The sequence below is a fragment of the Drosophila pseudoobscura genome, chromosome X (genome assembly GCF_009870125.1).
Source record: "Drosophila pseudoobscura strain MV-25-SWS-2005 chromosome X, UCI_Dpse_MV25, whole genome shotgun sequence".
In the NCBI taxonomy this organism is placed as follows: Eukaryota; Metazoa; Arthropoda; class Insecta; order Diptera; family Drosophilidae; genus Drosophila; species Drosophila pseudoobscura.
In genome coordinates, this window is record NC_046683.1 from 52,443,681 (window position 1) to 52,462,378 (window position 18,698).

The window sequence follows — 18,698 nt, forward strand, 5'->3', positions numbered from 1 at the left end:
GGTATATTTCGTCAATTTCATCAATCTAAAGTGTTAAAAATTAAGCCAATCAAGTAGAAAATAGATTCATCAATCGTATAAAATTATGTGGCCAGGGCTGAGAGATCAATCTTGGTAGTAATATTCCACGGAAGATAGAACTTGAATTCGTCAGTATATTTACGGTATATTTCTGACGGTCGGACGGTATATTTGATCGATAAGTCCGCGGACGTAGTTTCGGTATGCTGATAAGATGGTAATAAATTAATATTTAAACGAAGCAAGAAAGACAGCTATGGCATCCACGGGCTTGCTAGTAGTCTCCAACGTTAAGCATCTCGGCAAATCCCTGCGGAGCATTGAGAAATACGTCAGCTCACTGTACATACACCTGAATGTGACAGGGTCAACGTCCAACTCGCAGACAACTCCTCCGCCCGTCTGGGGTCGTTTGATTTCGCAGTTGTATGCCAACAGCAGCAGTTATGTAGGCAATAAGATCGATCTTCGGGTGCTGGTCTCCCCGCTGAGGCCCGGCGTCGACGTACCCTTGAAGTTGCGCAAGCCCGTGGACCTGATATTCTCGGATAGCCACCATCCGGAGTTGTGTGACAAGCTTCGGGCTGCCCTCAATGTTAGCAAGCCCACCATCTTTCTAGAGGACAGCAGCTCCACAGATCTAGGCTCGCACGAGGACAACTCGCAGGAACAAAAAATGTATCCGTCGGTGGTCCTGGGCGGAACCTTCGATCGCATCCATCTGGGCCACAAGATATTTCTCACGCAGGCGGTGCTGCGCACTTGCAAGCGTCTGGTGGTAGGCGTAACGACAGCCGCCATGACAAAGTGTAAGTTTTGAATGAGTCGGCAATAGTTTCTTATCTATTACTCACCTTCAGCGAAGACTCTGCCCGATCTGATATTACCCGTGGAGGAGCGTATCGCTTTTTTGCGGGAGTTCCTCACGGACATCGACAGCACGCTGCAGTACGAGATTGTGCCCATTGATGACCCCTTCGGGCCAACGCAGCATGATCCGGACATGGACATGATCGTGGTCAGCGCCGAGACCCTGCGCGGTGGTCAAAAGGTAAACGAAATTCGCTCCGGCAAGCAGCTTCGTGAGCTGGACATCTTTGTCATTGACATCGTTGAGAGCAATGTCAACGATGGCATCCACGAAACGAAGATCAGCTCCAGCAACACTCGCATCGATCTGTTGGGCTCGCGTTGGCGAAAACCGGAACCACGTCCCCACTTGCCTATTCGGCCGCACATCATTGGCCTGACTGGGGGAATTGCCTCTGGCAAGAGTAAAATGGCCGAAAGGCTGAGCAATATGGGCGCCCATGTCATAGACTGCGACAAGGTGGCCCACGATGTGTACGAGCCAGGTCAGGTGTGCTACAAGAGGATCGTGCAACACTTTGGGAGGACTATTCTCTCTAGCAATGGTCGCATCGATCGAGCCAAGCTGGGTCCCCTAGTCTTTGGCAATCCCCTAGAGCTACAGGCCCTCAATGAAATTGTCTGGCCTCAGCTGATAGAGGAGGTCAACAGACGACTGGATTCCTTGAGAGCTGGCTCCGAGGTGCCCAATGTGGTGGTACTGGAGGCAGCTGTGTTGCTGAGAGCCGGCTGGGAGAGCAACTGCCATGAGGTTTGGTCCATGATAGTACCGCCCGAGGAGGCGGTGAAGCGGGTAATGGCTCGGAACAGCCTCAGCGAGGCGGAGGCCAGAAAGCGTCTGTCCAGCCAGGTGCCAAACCATGAAATTGTGGCCAAATCCCATGTGATTTTCAGTTCGCAGTGGGACTATGAGTTTACCCAAAAGCAGGCCGATCGGGCCTGGAAAATACTCAACAGTGAACTGGACTCGCAACACAGCAGCAGCCTCTAACTTCTTGACTACTACAAGCAGGGGATATTTTGGGGTGCGGTTCGGAATTGTTTGTTACACTCCTTTTTATATGATTGTGCATTTTGTTGTTCATTGCTTAGTTTTAAGTCGAAAGTTTAATAAGAAATGCCAAGAAAACATTGTAAAAACGTTAAATTTTAGTATTATTTAGTTATTAGTGGCTTTCGCCCTTCTTTCCGGCCACTCGCTTAAAGTCGTTCATCTTGGTTGTCATGATTGGGGAGCCGATAAAGCCAATATAATCGATCTGCGTCACATCGCCACCCGACTGATTGTTCTTCACAAAGATCTGTATGTTTTGTACATTCTGAAATTTCACATAGCGCAGATTGACTGGTGCGCCGTTCTCCAGCTCCTTCTCAGCCAAGCTATGAATGGGGGAAAAGCAATTCAAATATAGAATCGACTGGTAATGCAAATGCAAGCTTACGTCAAATCCTGAACGCTGCTCATGGACTCTGCCATATCAAAGTCAATGGTACGCGGCTGGTTGATGAACAGCTTTACATCCTTGGGACCCAGCTGCGACGGGGCTTTGAACTTTAACGAATGGATCTTTACTGCCTGGTTGAAAGTGATGGATAAGATCAGCTGCTCATCGCAGTCGGACTGCAAGTAGCCGCCGGCTGAGGCCAGGGCATGCTTGAGATTGTGATCGTCGGCCTCATTCAAGCACTCGCACTCCTGCTTCGATATGAATGTATTCAGCTCCATCTGTGCATTGCAATTCCATTATTATTTGTTTACTTTGCTGGCCGTATTGAGATGATCTTACCAGGCCCTGGCCGTAATCTTCTCCGGCCTCTTCGCCGCCGCTGGAGCCAATATGTTCCTGAATCTTGGCCTCCAGTCCGTTGACGTCAGCGCCTTGAATTCGATCGATTTTTGTTCTGTTTCTGTAGAATATGAACGTGGGCATGGCCGACACACCCTGGCCGGCGGCCGTGTCCTGGCACTTGTCCACATCCACCTTCAGGAAAATGGCATTTGGGTACTTATTAGGAAACAGCTCGAAAATCGGTGCAATTCTTTGGCAAGGGCCGCACCAAGTGGCTGTAAAGTCCACCACCACCAGCCGGACACCAGCCTGGGCTAATTCCGCTTGGAAGTGTGATTCGTCGTTAATAACGCGAACAGCCATCGTAAATTTGCTTAATTGGGAAAATCGGCACCGACAGAAGATGACTGGGCATCTGCGTGACCGCGAATTTATGGATACGATGTACGGTCTGACCCTCAGAAATATACTGTACTATATTCAAAATATACCGTAAATATATCGATGAAAAACATTTACTTTTATTTATCCAAAAAAGACAGTTTTTTCCTTTATGTGAGATAATCCTACTTAGTTGTGATTTTGTTATTTTCCATGGCATTTCGTGCGCCATATTTCTTTTTCCGGTTCAACATTTTCGCAACTGTTTCTGGCTCTTAGACTTTGGCTTAGTTAGAATAGATTTGAAATATTTGTATTCTTAAATCTATTTTTTATTCTGGCTCTGAATAAATTTTCCTCCGGAAAATTCGCTTATATGATATCTATGAATATTGGCTTGGTTCACGATCGGCAATCATATTCCTCGGCTTTGATATTTTCTAAACAATTTTTCATGTTTTACCACTAAAAACTGATATTTTTCTTAAAAAAAGTTGGCAGCACTGGCAGTGGTGTGAATGCATTGACAGTAGTATTTTTTGGAGACAGACATTCGGTCACACCACACGTGGTCTCATTCGCATTTTCATTTAAGTCGCCATTTTTAAATTACTGTAAATTGACTTCACTATGGCAGACGCAGAAAAAGAGCCCGAAAAGACTATTGCCGAGGATTTGGTCGTTACCAAGTACAAATTGGCCGGCGAAATTGTAAACAGTAAGTGAAGACTTTCAATTGCATAGTGAAAGTGACTTGACGCTACGTGGCGCTTACACAATGCTCCCCAATGTCCGCTTTCGCTTTCGCTTGGCTGTGGCTGTAGAGCTGCCACGCACATGCATATCGCTGGCGCAACGTTGATAAATTCGACTATTTCTGGACATTTTCCGTTGTTTAATTTTAGAAACACTCAAGGCGGTGATCGGACTCTGTGTGGCTGATGCCTCCGTAAGAGAAATTTGCACCCAGGGGGACAATCTGCTGACTGAAGAAACCGGCAAAGTAAGTTATCAATGGAATTCTCTATTGCCCAATTGCTTTTTGTCCAATGATTAAAAACTACACGCTTGAGGACATCCAATGCGAGTCGTGTGCTGTGTGGGGCTGGCGGCCGCGTGGTCGCCAGGCGCACGTTGAGGGATATGTCCCCCACGTGTCACGGGCATTCTCTCGCCATTGGTCCCAAAGATTCGCAGATTATGAGATCTGAGGACACATTGGCCAATGCAAGAGTTTTGCGATATCAATGTACAGTATTAATAAGGACAGCTTTCCTTTAGGTATACAAAAAGGAAAAGGACCTGAAGAAAGGCATCGCATTCCCAACATGCCTGTCCGTCAACAATTGTGTCTGCCATTTCTCGCCAGCAAAGAACGACACCGACTACACGTTAAAGGCCGGCGATGTCGTTAAAATGTATGTACAAGATTTTGGCAATTCCCCTGCGCTTAACTTATCCAGGATCTTATTTCTTTGAAAAGTGACTTGGGCGCCCACATTGATGGTTTCATCGCCGTGGCCGCTCACACAATTTCGGTTGGTGCCAGCGCAGATCAGAAGATCAGCGGACGCCCAGCTGATGTCATCCTGGCCGCCTACTGGTCCGTTCAGGCCGCATTGCGGTTGCTAAAATCCGGCGCCAATGTAAGTATTCCTATTCCAGCCCTAAAATTCAATGTTCCGTCTGCAGGCAAAGCTAAATGGCTGTTGCTTTACCATTTTGCACAGTACACCCAAACTCCTGCAGATATCAATTGTCAATTTCGTGAACTGGACAAGTTTATTTGCTAGAAATGTTCGGTCTTTAAAGTTGTCTACATCTAAAAAATCATCTAAATTTGTAGTACATAAAGCGGATTTAATAATTGTTATTATTTGCTTGCAGAACTATGCCATCACCGATGCCGTGCAACAAATCAGCGAATCGTACAAGTGCAAGCCGATTGAGGGCATGCTTAGCCACGAGCTGAAGCAGTTCAAAATCGATGGCGAGAAGACAATCATACAGAATCCGAGCGAGGCTCAGCGCAAGGAGCACGAAAAGTGCACCTTCGACACGTACGAAGTGTATGCCATCGATGTGATTGTGAGCAGCGGCGAGGGCGTGGTTAGTAATCCTCCTTAGCCGTAGCTATACCAACTCTTTGTTCGATGATTAAAAACAATGCGCTTGAGGCTGGCCCAGCAAAGATAAGGCGTCATGTCATGCAAGCGTCTTGTACGCTCGGCGGGCTTTGGTTTGTAAGCACGGCACGTGTCCAACGCCAAGGCTGCGCTGGCTGCTGGCCGGAGATTGTAAGATTATGAGATCTGAGAACGCAATAGGACACTGAGAATTCCATTCGACCGCATTTGAGGGTATTGGCTAAGAATATCTAATTATGTTGCAGGGACGGGAGAAGGACACCAAGGTCTCAATCTACAAGAAGTCGGAAGAGAACTACATGCTCAAGCTGAAGGCATCCCGTGCCCTGCTGGCAGAGGTGAAAACAAAGTACGGGAACATGCCTTTCAACATCCGCAGCTTCGAGGAGGAGACCAAGGCACGCATGGGCGTCGTCGAGTGTGTCTCGCACAAGATGATTGAGCCCTTCCAAGTGCTGTACGAGAAGCCAAGTATGTTTGATTAACAACAGTTTACTATTCATTGGCAAAACTTAATTCCGGATTTGGTTTACCTTTTGGCTATCAAACACGGCCAGACATTTTGCCAGAGCAAACCCCAGGCCTTGGCGTCTTCAGTAGTTGCCCCAAAATGGCCTCTGTCTGAACATGCCATTGCCACACTCCAATCGAAAGACAAACCGCATTGAAAATTCAATAATTGTACTTTTATCATTACAGCTGAGATTGTGGCGCAGTTCAAGCACACGATTCTGCTCATGCCCAATGGCGTTAATCTTGTCACCGGCATACCATTCAATGTGGACAGCTTCGCAAGCGAGTACAGCATTGCGCAGGAAGAGCTGAAGGTAAGATCATTTCGCTTACGACGGGATTTCGATCGTATCTAATCTTCTTTTGCTTTTCAGACACTGGTCGCACAGCCACTAGGGCCCGTCAAGGGTAAGGGAAAAGGCAAGAAGGCATCTGCTGCGGCGACCAAGGTAGATTCCGCGCCGGCGCCCGTTGAGGCCAAGGCATAGAACCGACCGAACCCTAAACCCTGATGAGCATCCACGAGAACAACTAACGCGCTGCCTAATGCTGCCGCAGCTCCTTCATAAACCCCCCAAGAAATCACTTACCCAATTTTGACAAACTACCGGCAAACAGATCGAAGTTTTTTTTATTTGTACACACACACGCCAGGGAATACCATTAGCATTTCCTTCCCTACCTACCCTCCTTCCAGCATTAATGTGGTGCAGCCACCACCTGGGGCCGCTCTTACTTTTACCTCTTTTAATATACTTTATTATTGTAACGCGTGAGCCCGGGGGACTGTAACTGTTTTCGTTTAATCGGTTTTACAACGAATAATGCAAGAACTGTCGTCAAATTGTAACAATTTTAACGCTAAACATGATCTTTAAATATAATTCAAGATGAAACAAAACAAAAAACGTTATCAACGCTGCGTAGTAGGTATTAAATAAAATTACCTTTTTCTATAAAAACGAACAACCGATAAATACATTCCTGGTGTTTCAGTTATCTAAAATGAATAGACCATTATAGCCTTATGACATACTTTGCTAACTGACTAACAGCAAAAACAGAGACAGCCTTATGGGAAACGCATGCAGTCAGAGAGAGAGAGAGAGAGAGAGAGGTAATTCGTCAGCATGGCTTTCCAGTTGAAATGTTGCTGTCTGGCTGTCTCTGGCTCATTTTGTCTCAATTGTTTACTCAGGAGTCGATTTATCGACTATTTCCGATAATTTATTAACCTTTTCGATCAAATATCGATATCTGCCATAGAAAATATGTAAAACACGAGAAAAAACCATATTTGATTAATTATAGAGCCCTGCATAAACGGGAACCGTTCGAACCGCATCAATTCGGTGGGATCAGCGATTTTGGTTTCCCGTAATTTCGAAGCGCTCACCCAAAATGGACTGAACGAAGCAGGTCTCGTAATTTTTACGGTCTCAGATCCGATCCGGTCAAGCTCGGTTTTTTCTTTCTCTTTTAGTTTCGCCCACTGCCTGAAAATAATTATATTAAAGATATCAGATCGAAACTTACTGATGGATTCGGGGTGAAGGCAGGATTCGTAATGATCGAACGCATTAAAGGGGCATGGGTATATGTAGCTGTGATTTTACGAATACTTTGGATTCATGCAGGGCTCTAAATAATATCTATTTAATAATAAAAGGTAATAAATGATCAAAAATCACTCAAACCTCTTTAGTGGAAAAATGGTGAAATTCTTGCTTTACTCTGCTTCGACTATTTTGAAACTGTTAAAAATAAAGAGCTTCTGCTATGCTGGTTCCATCCCGCTGTGACGAATACTAAATTCTGACGGACAGTCACTGTCAAAACAGAGAAGAAAAGACGAAAAGTGACGAATTTCTATTTGTAAATTCTTCGTAAATTTCCCTTTTTCTACCTGCTGCTGCAGCTTCTGGTAAGAACAATGAAACCTTTTGTAAGTTTTTAGACTCCGATTTCAAGATTTCCTCCATTTCTCCATTGCGCAGTTGTTGCAGAATAAATGCACTCGAGGCTCTATTGATTTTATTTGATACGATTTAATTTAGTTATTTTGATGTTCACATTCACATTTTACAATTGTAATTTAGGTTTCTTGCATCTGGCGTTTTGTTTCGCGTTTTTAGTTTAAATTTTACACAGTCTCATCTTTGAACTCTTGTAATACGAAAGTTGCAAGAATAACTTCGTAACTTATGCCGCTTAGCCCAGCTCACGATCCGCCCACCCTCCGCCGACAAAACAAAAGAAATACGAGTATGCTGATAATAGATTGAAGCAGGATGAGAGGAGAATCTTTGACTATAATAGGCTGTGTGGGATTTCATGGTCTGCCGTTTGCCTAGGAGCTTTCTATAGTTCTTCTGATCATCTACTATTGCAAGCGGCAGCTCCCCATGCAAGACTAATTATCAACATGCGCATCCATGGGTGCCGAGGCTGTGGCGTTGTTTGCCTTCTCCGACGAGTCCACGTAGATCTTGAGCGCTCGCTCGCGGCGCTGCGAGTAGCGTGTGGTGGTCACACAACCCAGACGATCCAGGCGAGCCTTTTCCCTCGCATCAATCTGGCGCCGCTCCTCCAGTGTCAGCTCTCGCACGGGTATGCTCTTATCTCTGTGAAGGGATATACAAATTAATGAGTGCTTTTCAGTGACTCTTCGTTTCTTGTTTTACTAACTTGTACAAGAAAATGCTGCCCGCCTGTGTGGTACTTAGCGGATACTTGTCCCTGGTTGTCGGCACCGAGTACCAGCTGGTGGACTCGTTTACACTGAGCGCTGATATGCTTGTGCAGGGGAAGTTACTGTTTACCTGCCGGAGAAGAAATCAAATTAATGCGTGAAATCAGTTCAGATGTGGTACTTGTGAAGAGAACCCTACATGAAAGAGCAACCGAATCGATTCGATGGGATTCGGTATTCGCTTCGTTGAGTCCGTTAGAATCAGCGATTTAACTTTCTCATAACTCATAATGGCTAAGGCCGCGGCTCTACATTTATATGTGTGTTGCTATCTCGCTCTTCTCCGCCAGAGGGCACACACTGTACGAGGTAGAGTGTGTGAGAGAGAAAGGGAATATGGGAATACGCGAGTGGCCACTGCAATTTCACTTGTTCCTTCTGACTAGATGGCCATTTTCTATAATTCTGTGTTTTCGGTTTTCTCGTATCTTCAAAATTCTGGATACCACAGATTTTCTTCCTTTGTGGGGGCGGAGTGAAATTTTAAAATACACTTGTAACAGTGTGATATTACAGGAGTTTCAATACAAAATTTGGTTGCTTTAGCTCTTATAGCCTCTGAGAACTAGGCGGCAAACAAGCCGGACGGGCAGACAGACAGGGCTTTATCGACTCGGTTATTGATGCTGATCAAGAATATATACATATTTATCTTTTTGGGTCGAAAACGCTTCCTCCTGGGTGTTACAGACATTTACACATTCTCTACAAATCGAACATACTCCTATACTCTTTAAGTATCGGGTAGAAAAAACCGAATGTGCATAGCCGGAGGCACATGTGTCCTCAGAGACATGTGAACGAAACTTGCTGATATTAATCCGCGGTGCTCGGATTCGGCTTTTAATGATTCAGGGTGATTCGAATCTGCCTGAAGGCAGGATTCGTAATAATCGAACACATTAAACAGGCATGAATATATCTGGGATTTTATGAATACTGTGGATTCATGCAGGGCTTTAGTGTGGAGGGACCTACCTTCATGTAGCTCAATTTGTCGACTGCGATGCTGCTAATCTCCGACAATGATTGCCTTATCTCGCTGTCGTCTGCAAATGAAAGTACACGTATAAGAACCCATCTCCTAGTAGCTTCCATCCCTTGAGACTTACTTTCCAAGGTGATTTCCTGGAATTTGCCAAACTCCAGCTTGCTCGGACACCAGCGCCTCACAAATATGGTAAGAGAATCATCCCTCGGCTGCGGATCGACACCCTCTTCGCACTCTTGCAGAATAAACTGAAATGAAATACAAATAATCACATATTCAATGAGAAAATCGCTTTGGAACTCACCTCCGTGGTGATTGTAGAGCTTATGTCGCTGAACAGGTGCTCATCGTTTGCCAGTATCTTGATGGAGCTGCGACCGCCCTTCAACCACATGCGACAATTGTCTACCGTGAGGGTGGAGTACTTGGTATCCATGCGATGCAGCTTCGCCACCAGTTCCTGCTTGGCCTGCTCAACTGTGGTGCTACCATTATATACCCACTCACAGGCGCAGGGCAGTCGCGAGGTTTCGTTGTCCACGTCGGCCAGTCGCAAGAACTGAATCTTCGCCTTGTACTCGTCAGACTGCAGTGTCTTGCCCACTTCCACGGTCAGGGTCTCGCCCTCGGTGAGGTAGACCAGCGGGGTGGTCTGGCTGATAGAGACGTTGTTTTCATGCTTCCTCTGCAGCTTGAAGTAGGCGCTGGGCACCTGGATCAGCTGTTCGATGTGTTGCTTAAAGGCAGCCATCCGCATGTGGGTGCCTACCAGCAGTTTGTAGGCGCGGGTGGGTTTCCTCAGCTGTGCCTCGTCGTCGGACTGATGGCTCGAACTGGAGCTGCTAGTCACGTCCACGCACTCTACCTTGCAAGCATGAAAGAAGTGCGTTGTGCTCGTGGGCAGGAGGATGGGCTCCACGGCGTCTGCGGCCGTGTAGCTGCCATTGCAATAGGCGTGCACGCGCATCATGGCATCGTGGGAGGCGGCCTCATCCTCGGGACTAGACAATTGCGGTGAGTGGCTGGTGGAGCTCACTTGACTGTCGCCACCGCCGCGATTCGTTATGTTTTCGGCCTCCACCAGAGTGCGATCCCCATCGCTCAGGCTGCTGTCCTCCGAATTGGACTCTTGGCCATGGCTTGGCTGGTTCAGCGGCTCCAGCAAATCCCGCTTGTAACGCCGCCACTCAGAGTCATTGCAGGATAAATCCTGCCCGGAACCCACGCCATTCATCATGGCGGCATCCACAACATCCGCACCGTTGCTGGGAGGAGGCTGCAAATCGGAAGATTAGGGTTTGAGGCTTGAAAGAACTGAAAGAAGAACTCACCTCGAGGCGGCACTCGCTAATTGGCACGCCCAACATCTCGAGACTGGCGGCGTCTGTGTTGGGGACATTCAAATAGAAATATGTGATATATTTGAATTGGCTGTTGGCCAGATTCTGGAGCTGCTGCTGCGCCTCAGGTGTGGGATGGGGATCGTATACGACAAAAGCCTTGGGTACAGCGCCGCGAACGGTGGAAAGCAGAAACTGCTGCTCGTTGATGTGCAGCCGCACGGCAATGGAGTGACGCAGAACGTCACTGGGCTCTCGTTCCCGCGCTGCTGAGTAAACCAGGAAGGGACCGTCCATGGCCATCGTCGATAGATCTACCATAAACACATACCAAGTGATGCCGTCTGGCTCGTACGTCTCGAATGTCTGATCCTCGGCCCGATACTCCAGCAGGAAGTCTAGATTGTAGTTTTGGGCGGCTCGCAGCTCTGTCAGCGCCGGATCGGTGTAGCTCTCCAGCGATTGGATTATCGTGTCCATGGCGGAATTGTAGGCCACCAGGCGACAGCGGGCAATGGGCGCAAATTGTTCGACATTCAACATCTCGTATGCGGAAGTCAGCACGAGATTGATGTCAAAGCTCTGGGACAGGTAGACCCGCGTGATCTTCATCTTTTTGAGCGAGGGATTGTAGAAGTAGACGCGTGGCTTGTACAGCTCCGGCAGCGCCAGATCGGTAACAGTGATGTGCCGTCCAATGCGTGTTACTCGCGTTTCCTCCTCCGAATGTAGCTTTGGCAGCAGCGTCTTGATATGCTCGGGGAAGTCTGCAGCTTTGGCGGTGTGCTCGTTCCGTTTGCCATCCACCTGGCGGTACATCAACATGTAGGCATTGGTGCTAGAAGTGTAAGCGCTGGAGTAGTAGCTGCCATTTGGTCCGCCAAAGGAGCGTTGTATATCTTCCTGTGTGATCTACTCCCAGAGTATAAATTACATTTAGGATGAGAGAAGACACTAAAAGAGGGACAAATTTCGACTTACTGAGGACACATTTTGATCGTTGAAGCAGAACCATTCGTTGCTGTCAAAGTCCTTTATGTAGGCATAGTAATGACCTCCCGAGGCACTCCCCGAATGGATCATGATGGCAAAAAGCTCATACATATACGGTCCCGAGCCCTGCTTGGCGCTTTTGCTGGTACTGCTGCTCATATCGATGCCCTCGTCCTCGTCATTTAGATCGTTCTCATGCTGGCTAGAGCTGGCTGTGGTCCCCACGCCGCTGCTCAGATTGTCATCCTCTATCGTGGAGCCGCTATCCGCTGTGCTGCAATCTTCCGCCGCTGTTCCGCCGTTCATTTGGTACTGTTCGCCGTTTGCAGTGCGATTGACAAACGTGTTCAGGTTGAGCGTCTGCGGGAAGGTTACTCTGCGATGGAAAGTAGATTAATTTACAATAACTGTTCCCACAACTATCCTCTGTTCGACGCTTACCTGTCGTTCAGCTTGATGCGGTTCATGGACGTGTAGTCAAAGTCGAAGCGTTTCAGGTGCAGTGTCAGGATGTAGGGGAAGGACTTGAAGTGCAGCCCCTTGTGGGCATCGCACTTCTTCTTGCACTTCTCGCAGAGATACTGATTGTTCCCATCGAGCGTTTCTGGCTGGACGAAGGCGCGCAGGGCCTCCTCAATGCTGCCGTAGGCAGAGTTGCTGCCAAACGGACGCACCGGCAGCGGTATGTCCAGGAAGGTGTCCTCGCGCGTCTTCTCCGTATTGCACTCCAAACATTTCACGTAGTCGTTCATCTTGCCCTCGTAGAGGTTCGAGATAAGATTCGCCTGCTTGGTGTTCTTGAACTTTTGCTCCAATGCATCGAACATGACACGGCACAGCTCCTGGATGTCGTGCTGTTGCCAGGCTTCCGTCGAGTCCCAGCCGAAGCTGCGCGTCAGATCCGTGGTCTCCACCGAGGACTTGGGCGATGTCTGGAGATTGAGGAACAGCTTCTGCAGCTGATATGGGATGTTTTTCGCCTCGTTGTCGTTGTCGAACTCCCACCGGTACAGGGCGTTCCTGAACTCTGGCGTCATGTAGAGCGCCTGCAGCAGACTGTTCAGGTAGCAGGTCATGGCCTGATTCACCAGTCCCACGTATCCCTTGGGGCCAGCAGTGGGTCGAGGCTCAGTCTCCGTGGTGGCCGATGCCACTAGATCTGCCGCCGTGGAGTTCATGCGCTGCCACGAGGGTAGCTCGTCGCCGCCGTACTTGCGCCGATAGAACTTGGACAGACCCGAAACTTCGCCTGCATCTTCGCCACCGGCTGCCTGGTCACCCTCACCGACTGACCCCTCACCATCGCCGACTGCTGGTCCAAAGTCATAGCCGGCTCCCATCAGTGTGGGACTGGCCGAGGCGCCCAGGGCCAGGTCATCGTCCGACAGTGGTTCAGCATCCGAGACGGGACTCACGTTGAACAGTTCCGAGGGCAGATCGTCGACGGGCGACATCAGATCGTGTGTCACCGCCTTGTTTAGCTCGTCCATGGGCAGGTCGTAGCAGGCATCGCTAGTAGTTTTCTCCTTCTCCTTGAAAACTAGTTTGGCATGGACCGGACTGACGTCAGAACTTTCTTCTGGCCTGACATCAGTAGCGTCCTCTGATTTGACCTCAGCTATGGTCTTTGACCTGTCCTCTGAGCTGCCCCCTGGCCTTGGCTTGCCCTCTGAGTTGCTACTTGCCTTGGGACTATCCTCTGAGCTGCTTCCTGCCTTTGGCTTGTCCTCTGAGCAGCCTCCTGTCTTTGGACTTTTCACTGAGCTGCTGCTGGGCTTTGGCTTCTCCTCTGCGGTGCCGCCTGCCTTTGGACTCTCTTCTGAACTTGCCCCTGCCTTAGTGCTGGAAGCAGAGTCCTCGCTCGTTGCCTTTGTCTTTCTCGGTGACGATGAGCCCGATGATGACTTCTTTTTTGTCTTTTCGCCCACCTTTTTCTTCTTCTCGCCAGTGGCTGATGTCTTGGACTTGGACTGATCGCTGGACTTGGTGGTTGGGTCCTTGGGGCTGACCATCATCTGAGCCTTCTTAATGGGCAGCTCGAAGCGCTTGGTCACATCACCATCCCAGCTGCCGGAGGGTAGCAGTACCAGATGATTCTTCTGCTGTCGCTCAAAGCCGTTCACATCGTACAGCAGCTGAGTGTCCAATGCGTTTAAGTGGACCTTGTGGGGGAGCAGAAAGAGAGGTAGATTAGCAGGCATTTTGGGGTAGCTATGGGAAGATTGGGACTCACCAGATCCTTGCCCTCGTGCGGCTGTAGGATAAGCTCAAACTTTCCGCAGGGAAACTGGGTGCCAATCAGTTCTATGACCCGCTGGACCGTAAAATGCGGCCGCACCACAACATTGATCTTCTTTTCCTCCGAGCCTGGGGTCTGGTCGAAGACAGAAACGGTGCACTGCTCGATCTCCTTGTCTGTCATCTTGTGGCTCCTGGATGTTTTCAAGCCAAAAGCTGGGAAAAGTCCTGCGGGCGCAAGCGAGAATAGAGAGAGAGAGGGCAAGAGTGAGGGAATTTTGAAATGTATTTTTTGTGTGTAAATTAAGTTAAATGAAATCTAAGGAGTTGTCATTTTACTCAATTGTCGTGTGCCAACCCCTGACAAGTTGCTGGTCATGACGATGACGAGCCTTCTGCTGCTGAACGTAAATAAGGAAGAGAAGGCCACGAAATGCTACGAAATTTTCTTGTTTTCGACCTCAATCGAAAAGAAATCAAAAGAAAGCAACAGAACCAAGAAAACTCTCCGCCTTCAGCAACATCATCATCCTCCTCCTCCTCCATCCATCCCCATCCACTGACGTGCTTGGGTGTACGCTTTTCGCGCCTTATTTGTACGCGACGCGCCAGTTGTTGCCACCACATATATAACCCACCGTCCACTACCCAGGCCTTCCAAAATCGACATTATGACTAACGCGCAGCGGAATTTCATAAACAATCAGTGGCCAGACCCGTTGCTGGATGGCTGACTGGCTGGCTCCGGAGGACGGCCTGAGGAACGGATTATTCCGGAACGTCGTCGTCACTCTTCCTCTTCTGCCTTCATTTTTCGACTAACGTCATCATAATTGCCACGGGAGAATGCATAAATTTCGTGGCAAATGTCATTCCACGTTCGCTTCTTTGTTGGTCAGAAAAGAACAGAAGAGAACAGAACAGCCTGTGGCGCTGCGGCAGTGCGGCAGTGCGGCCCTCCCCCCGACATTGTAACGGAAGTTGTACCAATATTTTTGTCGAATATTCCGGCAATGCGCAAATCGCCTCCTGGCAGTGGTAGTGTGGGCGGCCAGCAGGGGGTGTGTTTTCTCGAATATACATATGTACATAAGTGCATCTGTGCTTATAAATTACTTATTTATACTATAACTAATAATTGTAAAATTATGATAAATCTAGAAAAAGCAGATAGGCAGATTCCTAACGTTAATTAACGTAGTTATCGGTAATCAGCAATTATCGATGAACGCGGATATAACGGATATATTTGCAGCGCACTTCATAGATCATTTTCGGTGATTTAAATTATTCAACATCTAATTAGAAAAGTCTAAAGCACTTTGCTTTGAATATTTGCAATGTTTTTCCAATTTCGATATACAAAAATAGCCACAAACATCGCAGCAGGCTAGAGAGAGATGAGATGCAAGTGGATGCACGCCAATCGGCAATATAAATGTGCTGCTATTTCAAACACATGTTGGATGTTGGATGGTCCAAAACACGACATATAGACGAGACGAGGGAGAGAGTGAGATGGGGATCAAAAAAATGCTAATATACCGTCGAGCAGCAGCAGATATCAAAATAAAGAAAAAATCATTCTGCTAAAAATAAAATCAAGCGGCGACAGCGACAACGACAAATCGAAATGGACGGAAAAAGCAACCAAGTCGAGAGAAAACGAGGGGGAACGTTGTGAGTTGCTGCTGACACCGCAACTCTACAGTTATACCCGATACTAAGTCAGTATGGCTCTCCTCCGGCAGACGCCGCTAATATTAAACGACACGACAGAGTGCGTGCGAGAGAGACAGAAAATCAGTCTGAGCGTGACGTCGGGCGCTGCGTAGCCAGTGCAAATTGATTTGTTCCTTTTGGCTATAAAAATGATCTGATCTGATCCAGATTCAGCAATCTGATATTTGGTTACTCTAGCCTTAATAGTCTCTGAGACTTGTGGAAGCCTCAGATTTTCGTCTATTGCGGGGGCGGAAGCGGGTGTGGCGAAATTTTGACACAAAATGGTCAAGGTCCGATATCACAGGAGTGTGGATACCAAATTTGGTTGCTCTGGCTCTTATAGGTTCTGAGATTCTTGAACTCATATTTTGCAATTGGCAAAACCGACCATGAAACCTGTGTGTTAGAGAGAGACAGAGCGAGAAAAAATGAAATTGTTTTCTTGATTCTGGCTATAATAATTATACGATCTGGTTTAGATTTTGCACTCTAGAAGATACACAGTCATCTTCTACAATTCTGCGTTTTTAGTTTTCTCGTATCGTCGAAATTGTGGATGCCACAGATTTTCGCCCTTTGTGGGGGCGGAAGTGGGCGGGGCAAAGTTTTGAAATATTCTTGTAGCAGTGACATATCACAAAAGTCTGGATCCAAAACATCGTTGCTCTAGCTCTTATAGTCTTTGAGCACTGGGCGCTGAAGGGGACGGTCAGACGGACAGACAGACATGGCTTCATCGACTCGACTATTGATGCTGATCAAGAATATATATACTTTATGGGGTCGGAAACGATTCCTTCTGGACGTTACACACATCCACTTTTACCACAAATCTAATATACCCCAATACTCATTTTGAGTATCGGGTATAAAAAGAAGCAAGCAGCAAAAATATTCAAACCAACCGTTGGGAGCGTTTTGAATACGCGTATAGCTGGCTATTTGTAAATGCGAAGGTTCTTGAGACAAACAGAGAGAGAGAGAGAGAGAGAGAGAGAGATCTGCATATCGTACGCCCATCAATCAGAATGGGTTCGAATTTTCAACACTTTTTGGCCGCCCTCTCAGCATTATTTACATGATGACGATGATCTTTCGGCAATGTTTTTTTTTTATTTGTTTTGAGAATTACAGAAAACGATATCGCGACTTATCTATTCGAAAACACGAATACGGTCTATACGGATGAAAACAGGAAAGCGTGGTATGCTTTGCATATATGTATGTATTTGTGCTATTTTTGAAACTATTTTGGTACTGTGAAATCTTTTGGGGCTTGTGGGGTCTAACACGTCTACACAAACAGTACTAGTACTATGGGGCATGCTGAACGAACAGAGATATGCCATCTCTGCCGGAAATCGTTGCTATGTTGCAGCAGTATGTATTGCTTGCAATCCAACAAGTCATATGCATATTGGAGAATAAAAAAACTATTCCGCACTGCGCACTGCGCTCCGTTCCCATTACGAAAGCACCCTACAGATTGGCCCTATTCTTAGAACGATTCCTCGTTGTATTTAGAAACTTCAGTTGGGAGCGAACAGATACTATACATGCGTATATGTATGCACAAATCTTCTATCCGATTATATGTACACTCGATGTTTACCGTCTGATTGCTCCGAGATCTTTCCGAACTAAAAACCGCCGTCAACGCACGACATCGTTCACGCGTGTACTGGCCGATTTCAAAGATATCTTTTCTATCTATGCCCAACACCACGATCCGGCGCCCCACAGTTCGGCAGTTCAGTTCCGACGCTGATTGTTCGCGAATAGCCGCCCATTCGAGTGCGCTACGATTCCTACGAGCCCTGCACTGGATGGATGGATGGATGGAAGCCTGCGATGCATCATCAGAACTCCATATATACATACCATTTATAGCACGAGCACTCACAAACTATATTGATAACGATTATCGCACAAAACAAATGACTGAAATGGGATGGTGGGTGGCGTTCGGGTAGTTCCCTTGGAGACTGCAAAAGCCCCAACCCGGGGCGGATTACTCAATGAATATAGTCGATGGATGTTGGATGGGACTGTGTGAGCACAGCGATGAATTTTTAGCGAAAGTGCTATTAATGTTTATATTGTAGATACGCTCTCGATTGCCTCTCTCTCTCTCTCTATCTCGTCTGTATCCGTAGGAATGAATGACTATTTTTATTAGGCTGCAGCTGCAATTGCTGTTGACGGCGGCACTGGTGGAGGCAACGGCATCCTTTCTACGTGCCGCAACTAGCGCCATGACTAAGAGGAACTGACCATGCCGGCGGGGCGGCAATAGTTACATACGTCTAGAGTGGGAGGTGGGGCAAATGCTTTCTTTTTATATGAAAACTTGGACGAATTTCGTTTTGCGCAATACTTGGGCGGGGAGGAGAGGTGTCCGCCGCCACCCAGTGGGTGGGCCGATCGGTCAAGGTTTTGCTTCGGAACGTGACACGCAGCATATGTGTATGCCTGTATGTGCGTGTGTGGGGACTGTGTTAGCGGTTTTGCCAGTGCATTTGTGTGTTGTTTTGGCCAAAAACAAGTACAATTTGTGCGTCCTTCGATTTCGCAAAGATTCCATCGGAATGGGCGTCCATATGCCGAAAAAGTGTCTGCCTACACCGATGCCGCCTCTGTTCGAGTGTTGTATTTTCTATCTGTATGTGTGCCTCACCTCCTTCTTCTTCTGCGGCTCCACTCACCTCAACTACAAGTGTGAAAATACTGCAGTGTTTATGCGGTGTGTGTGTGTGGGGGGGAGGGTGCGGCAATCCGTGCGGCTGTACGGATGTTCCTGGCGTACAATGGTGTCATCCACGGAATACTATCTAAATTTGGTTAAAATGAAACTCGACTCGACATTTTAAAAATTGTTTTTTGTTGTTCGCTCGGCTGCGGCTGCTGTTCAGTGTGACCGCGGATTCATCGATAAGA

The 18,698-nt window shown here is 47.5% G+C and overlaps 4 protein-coding genes across 9 annotated transcripts; 2 read left to right on the plus strand and 2 right to left on the minus strand.

The window, feature by feature from the left end:
- The first annotated feature begins 191 nt into the window (after nt 1–191).
- Nucleotides 192–2,038, plus strand: Ppat-Dpck (Bifunctional Phosphopantetheine adenylyltransferase - Dephospho-CoA kinase). The gene is made up of 2 exons (XM_001353827.4): nt 192–830; nt 882–2,038. The coding sequence occupies exons 1-2, from the start codon at nt 278–280 to the stop codon at nt 1,880–1,882; spliced, it is 1,554 nt and encodes a 517-aa protein (XP_001353863.2). The 5' UTR covers nt 192–277; the 3' UTR covers nt 1,883–2,038.
- Nucleotides 1,980–3,182, minus strand: Txl (Thioredoxin-like). The gene is made up of 3 exons (XM_001353828.4): nt 2,679–3,182; nt 2,334–2,617; nt 1,980–2,271 (listed from the first exon to the last, which is right to left on the minus strand). Exons 1-3 carry the CDS (start codon nt 3,042–3,044, stop codon nt 2,058–2,060), a joined length of 864 nt encoding a protein of 287 aa, XP_001353864.1. The 5' UTR covers nt 3,045–3,182; the 3' UTR covers nt 1,980–2,057.
- Nucleotides 3,183–3,601: 419 nt separating this feature from the next.
- On the plus strand, nt 3,602–6,703 carry LOC4813221 (proliferation-associated protein 2G4). Its single transcript, XM_001353829.4, has 8 exons — nt 3,602–3,780; nt 3,968–4,065; nt 4,344–4,480; nt 4,546–4,708; nt 4,950–5,171; nt 5,455–5,680; nt 5,909–6,036; nt 6,097–6,703. The coding sequence occupies exons 1-8, from the start codon at nt 3,693–3,695 to the stop codon at nt 6,208–6,210; spliced, it is 1,176 nt and encodes a 391-aa protein (XP_001353865.1). The 5' UTR covers nt 3,602–3,692; the 3' UTR covers nt 6,211–6,703.
- A 1,036-nt stretch (nt 6,704–7,739) lies between these two features.
- Usp47 (ubiquitin specific protease 47) lies at nt 7,740–18,697 on the minus strand. Of its 6 annotated transcripts, none has more exons than XM_015187745.2 (10): nt 18,467–18,697; nt 14,032–14,264; nt 12,240–13,960; nt 11,787–12,174; nt 10,797–11,717; nt 9,770–10,741; nt 9,587–9,713; nt 9,453–9,523; nt 8,411–8,544; nt 8,136–8,346 (listed from the first exon to the last, which is right to left on the minus strand). In XM_015187745.2, the coding sequence occupies exons 2-10, from the start codon at nt 14,218–14,220 to the stop codon at nt 8,136–8,138; spliced, it is 4,734 nt and encodes a 1,577-aa protein (XP_015043231.2). In that variant the 5' UTR covers nt 14,221–14,264; nt 18,467–18,697. The 6 variants fall into 6 exon arrangements, with proteins under 6 accessions (XP_033238365.1, XP_015043231.2, XP_033238366.1 ...); XM_033382475.1 differs by having other exon boundaries at nt 18,439–18,697; XM_001353830.4 differs by lacking the exon at nt 18,467–18,697 and adding an exon at nt 17,374–17,469.
- Between the last annotated feature and the right edge of the window lies 1 nt (nt 18,698).

Bases quoted from the DNA above. Each gene is read 5' to 3' on its own strand.
- Ppat-Dpck (XM_001353827.4), top strand. From the start codon at position 278: ATGGCATCCACGGGCTTGCTAGTAGTCTCCAACGTTAAGCATCTCGGC. The intron at 831-881 runs GTAAGTTTTGAA...ACTCACCTTCAG, and splicing joins GACAGCCGCCATGACAAAGT to CGAAGACTCTGCCCGATCTG.
- Txl (XM_001353828.4), bottom strand. From the start codon at position 3,044: ATGGCTGTTCGCGTTATTAACGACGAATCACACTTCCAAGCGGAATTA. The intron at 2,618-2,678 runs GTAAGATCATCT...TGCAATGCACAG, and splicing joins AAGATTACGGCCAGGGCCTG to ATGGAGCTGAATACATTCAT. The intron at 2,272-2,333 runs GTAAGCTTGCAT...CCCCATTCATAG, and splicing joins AGCAGCGTTCAGGATTTGAC to CTTGGCTGAGAAGGAGCTGG.
- LOC4813221 (XM_001353829.4), top strand. From the start codon at position 3,693: ATGGCAGACGCAGAAAAAGAGCCCGAAAAGACTATTGCCGAGGATTTG. The intron at 3,781-3,967 runs GTAAGTGAAGAC...GTTTAATTTTAG, and splicing joins GGCCGGCGAAATTGTAAACA to AAACACTCAAGGCGGTGATC. The intron at 5,172-5,454 runs GTTAGTAATCCT...ATTATGTTGCAG, and splicing joins TGAGCAGCGGCGAGGGCGTG to GGACGGGAGAAGGACACCAA.
- Usp47 (XM_033382474.1), bottom strand. From the start codon at position 14,220: ATGACAGACAAGGAGATCGAGCAGTGCACCGTTTCTGTCTTCGACCAG. The intron at 9,714-9,769 runs GTGAGTTCCAAA...ATTTCATTTCAG, and splicing joins GCTCTACAATCACCACGGAG to TTTATTCTGCAAGAGTGCGA. The intron at 8,545-9,452 runs GTAGGTCCCTCC...CTTCTCCGGCAG, and splicing joins ACAAATTGAGCTACATGAAG to GTAAACAGTAACTTCCCCTG.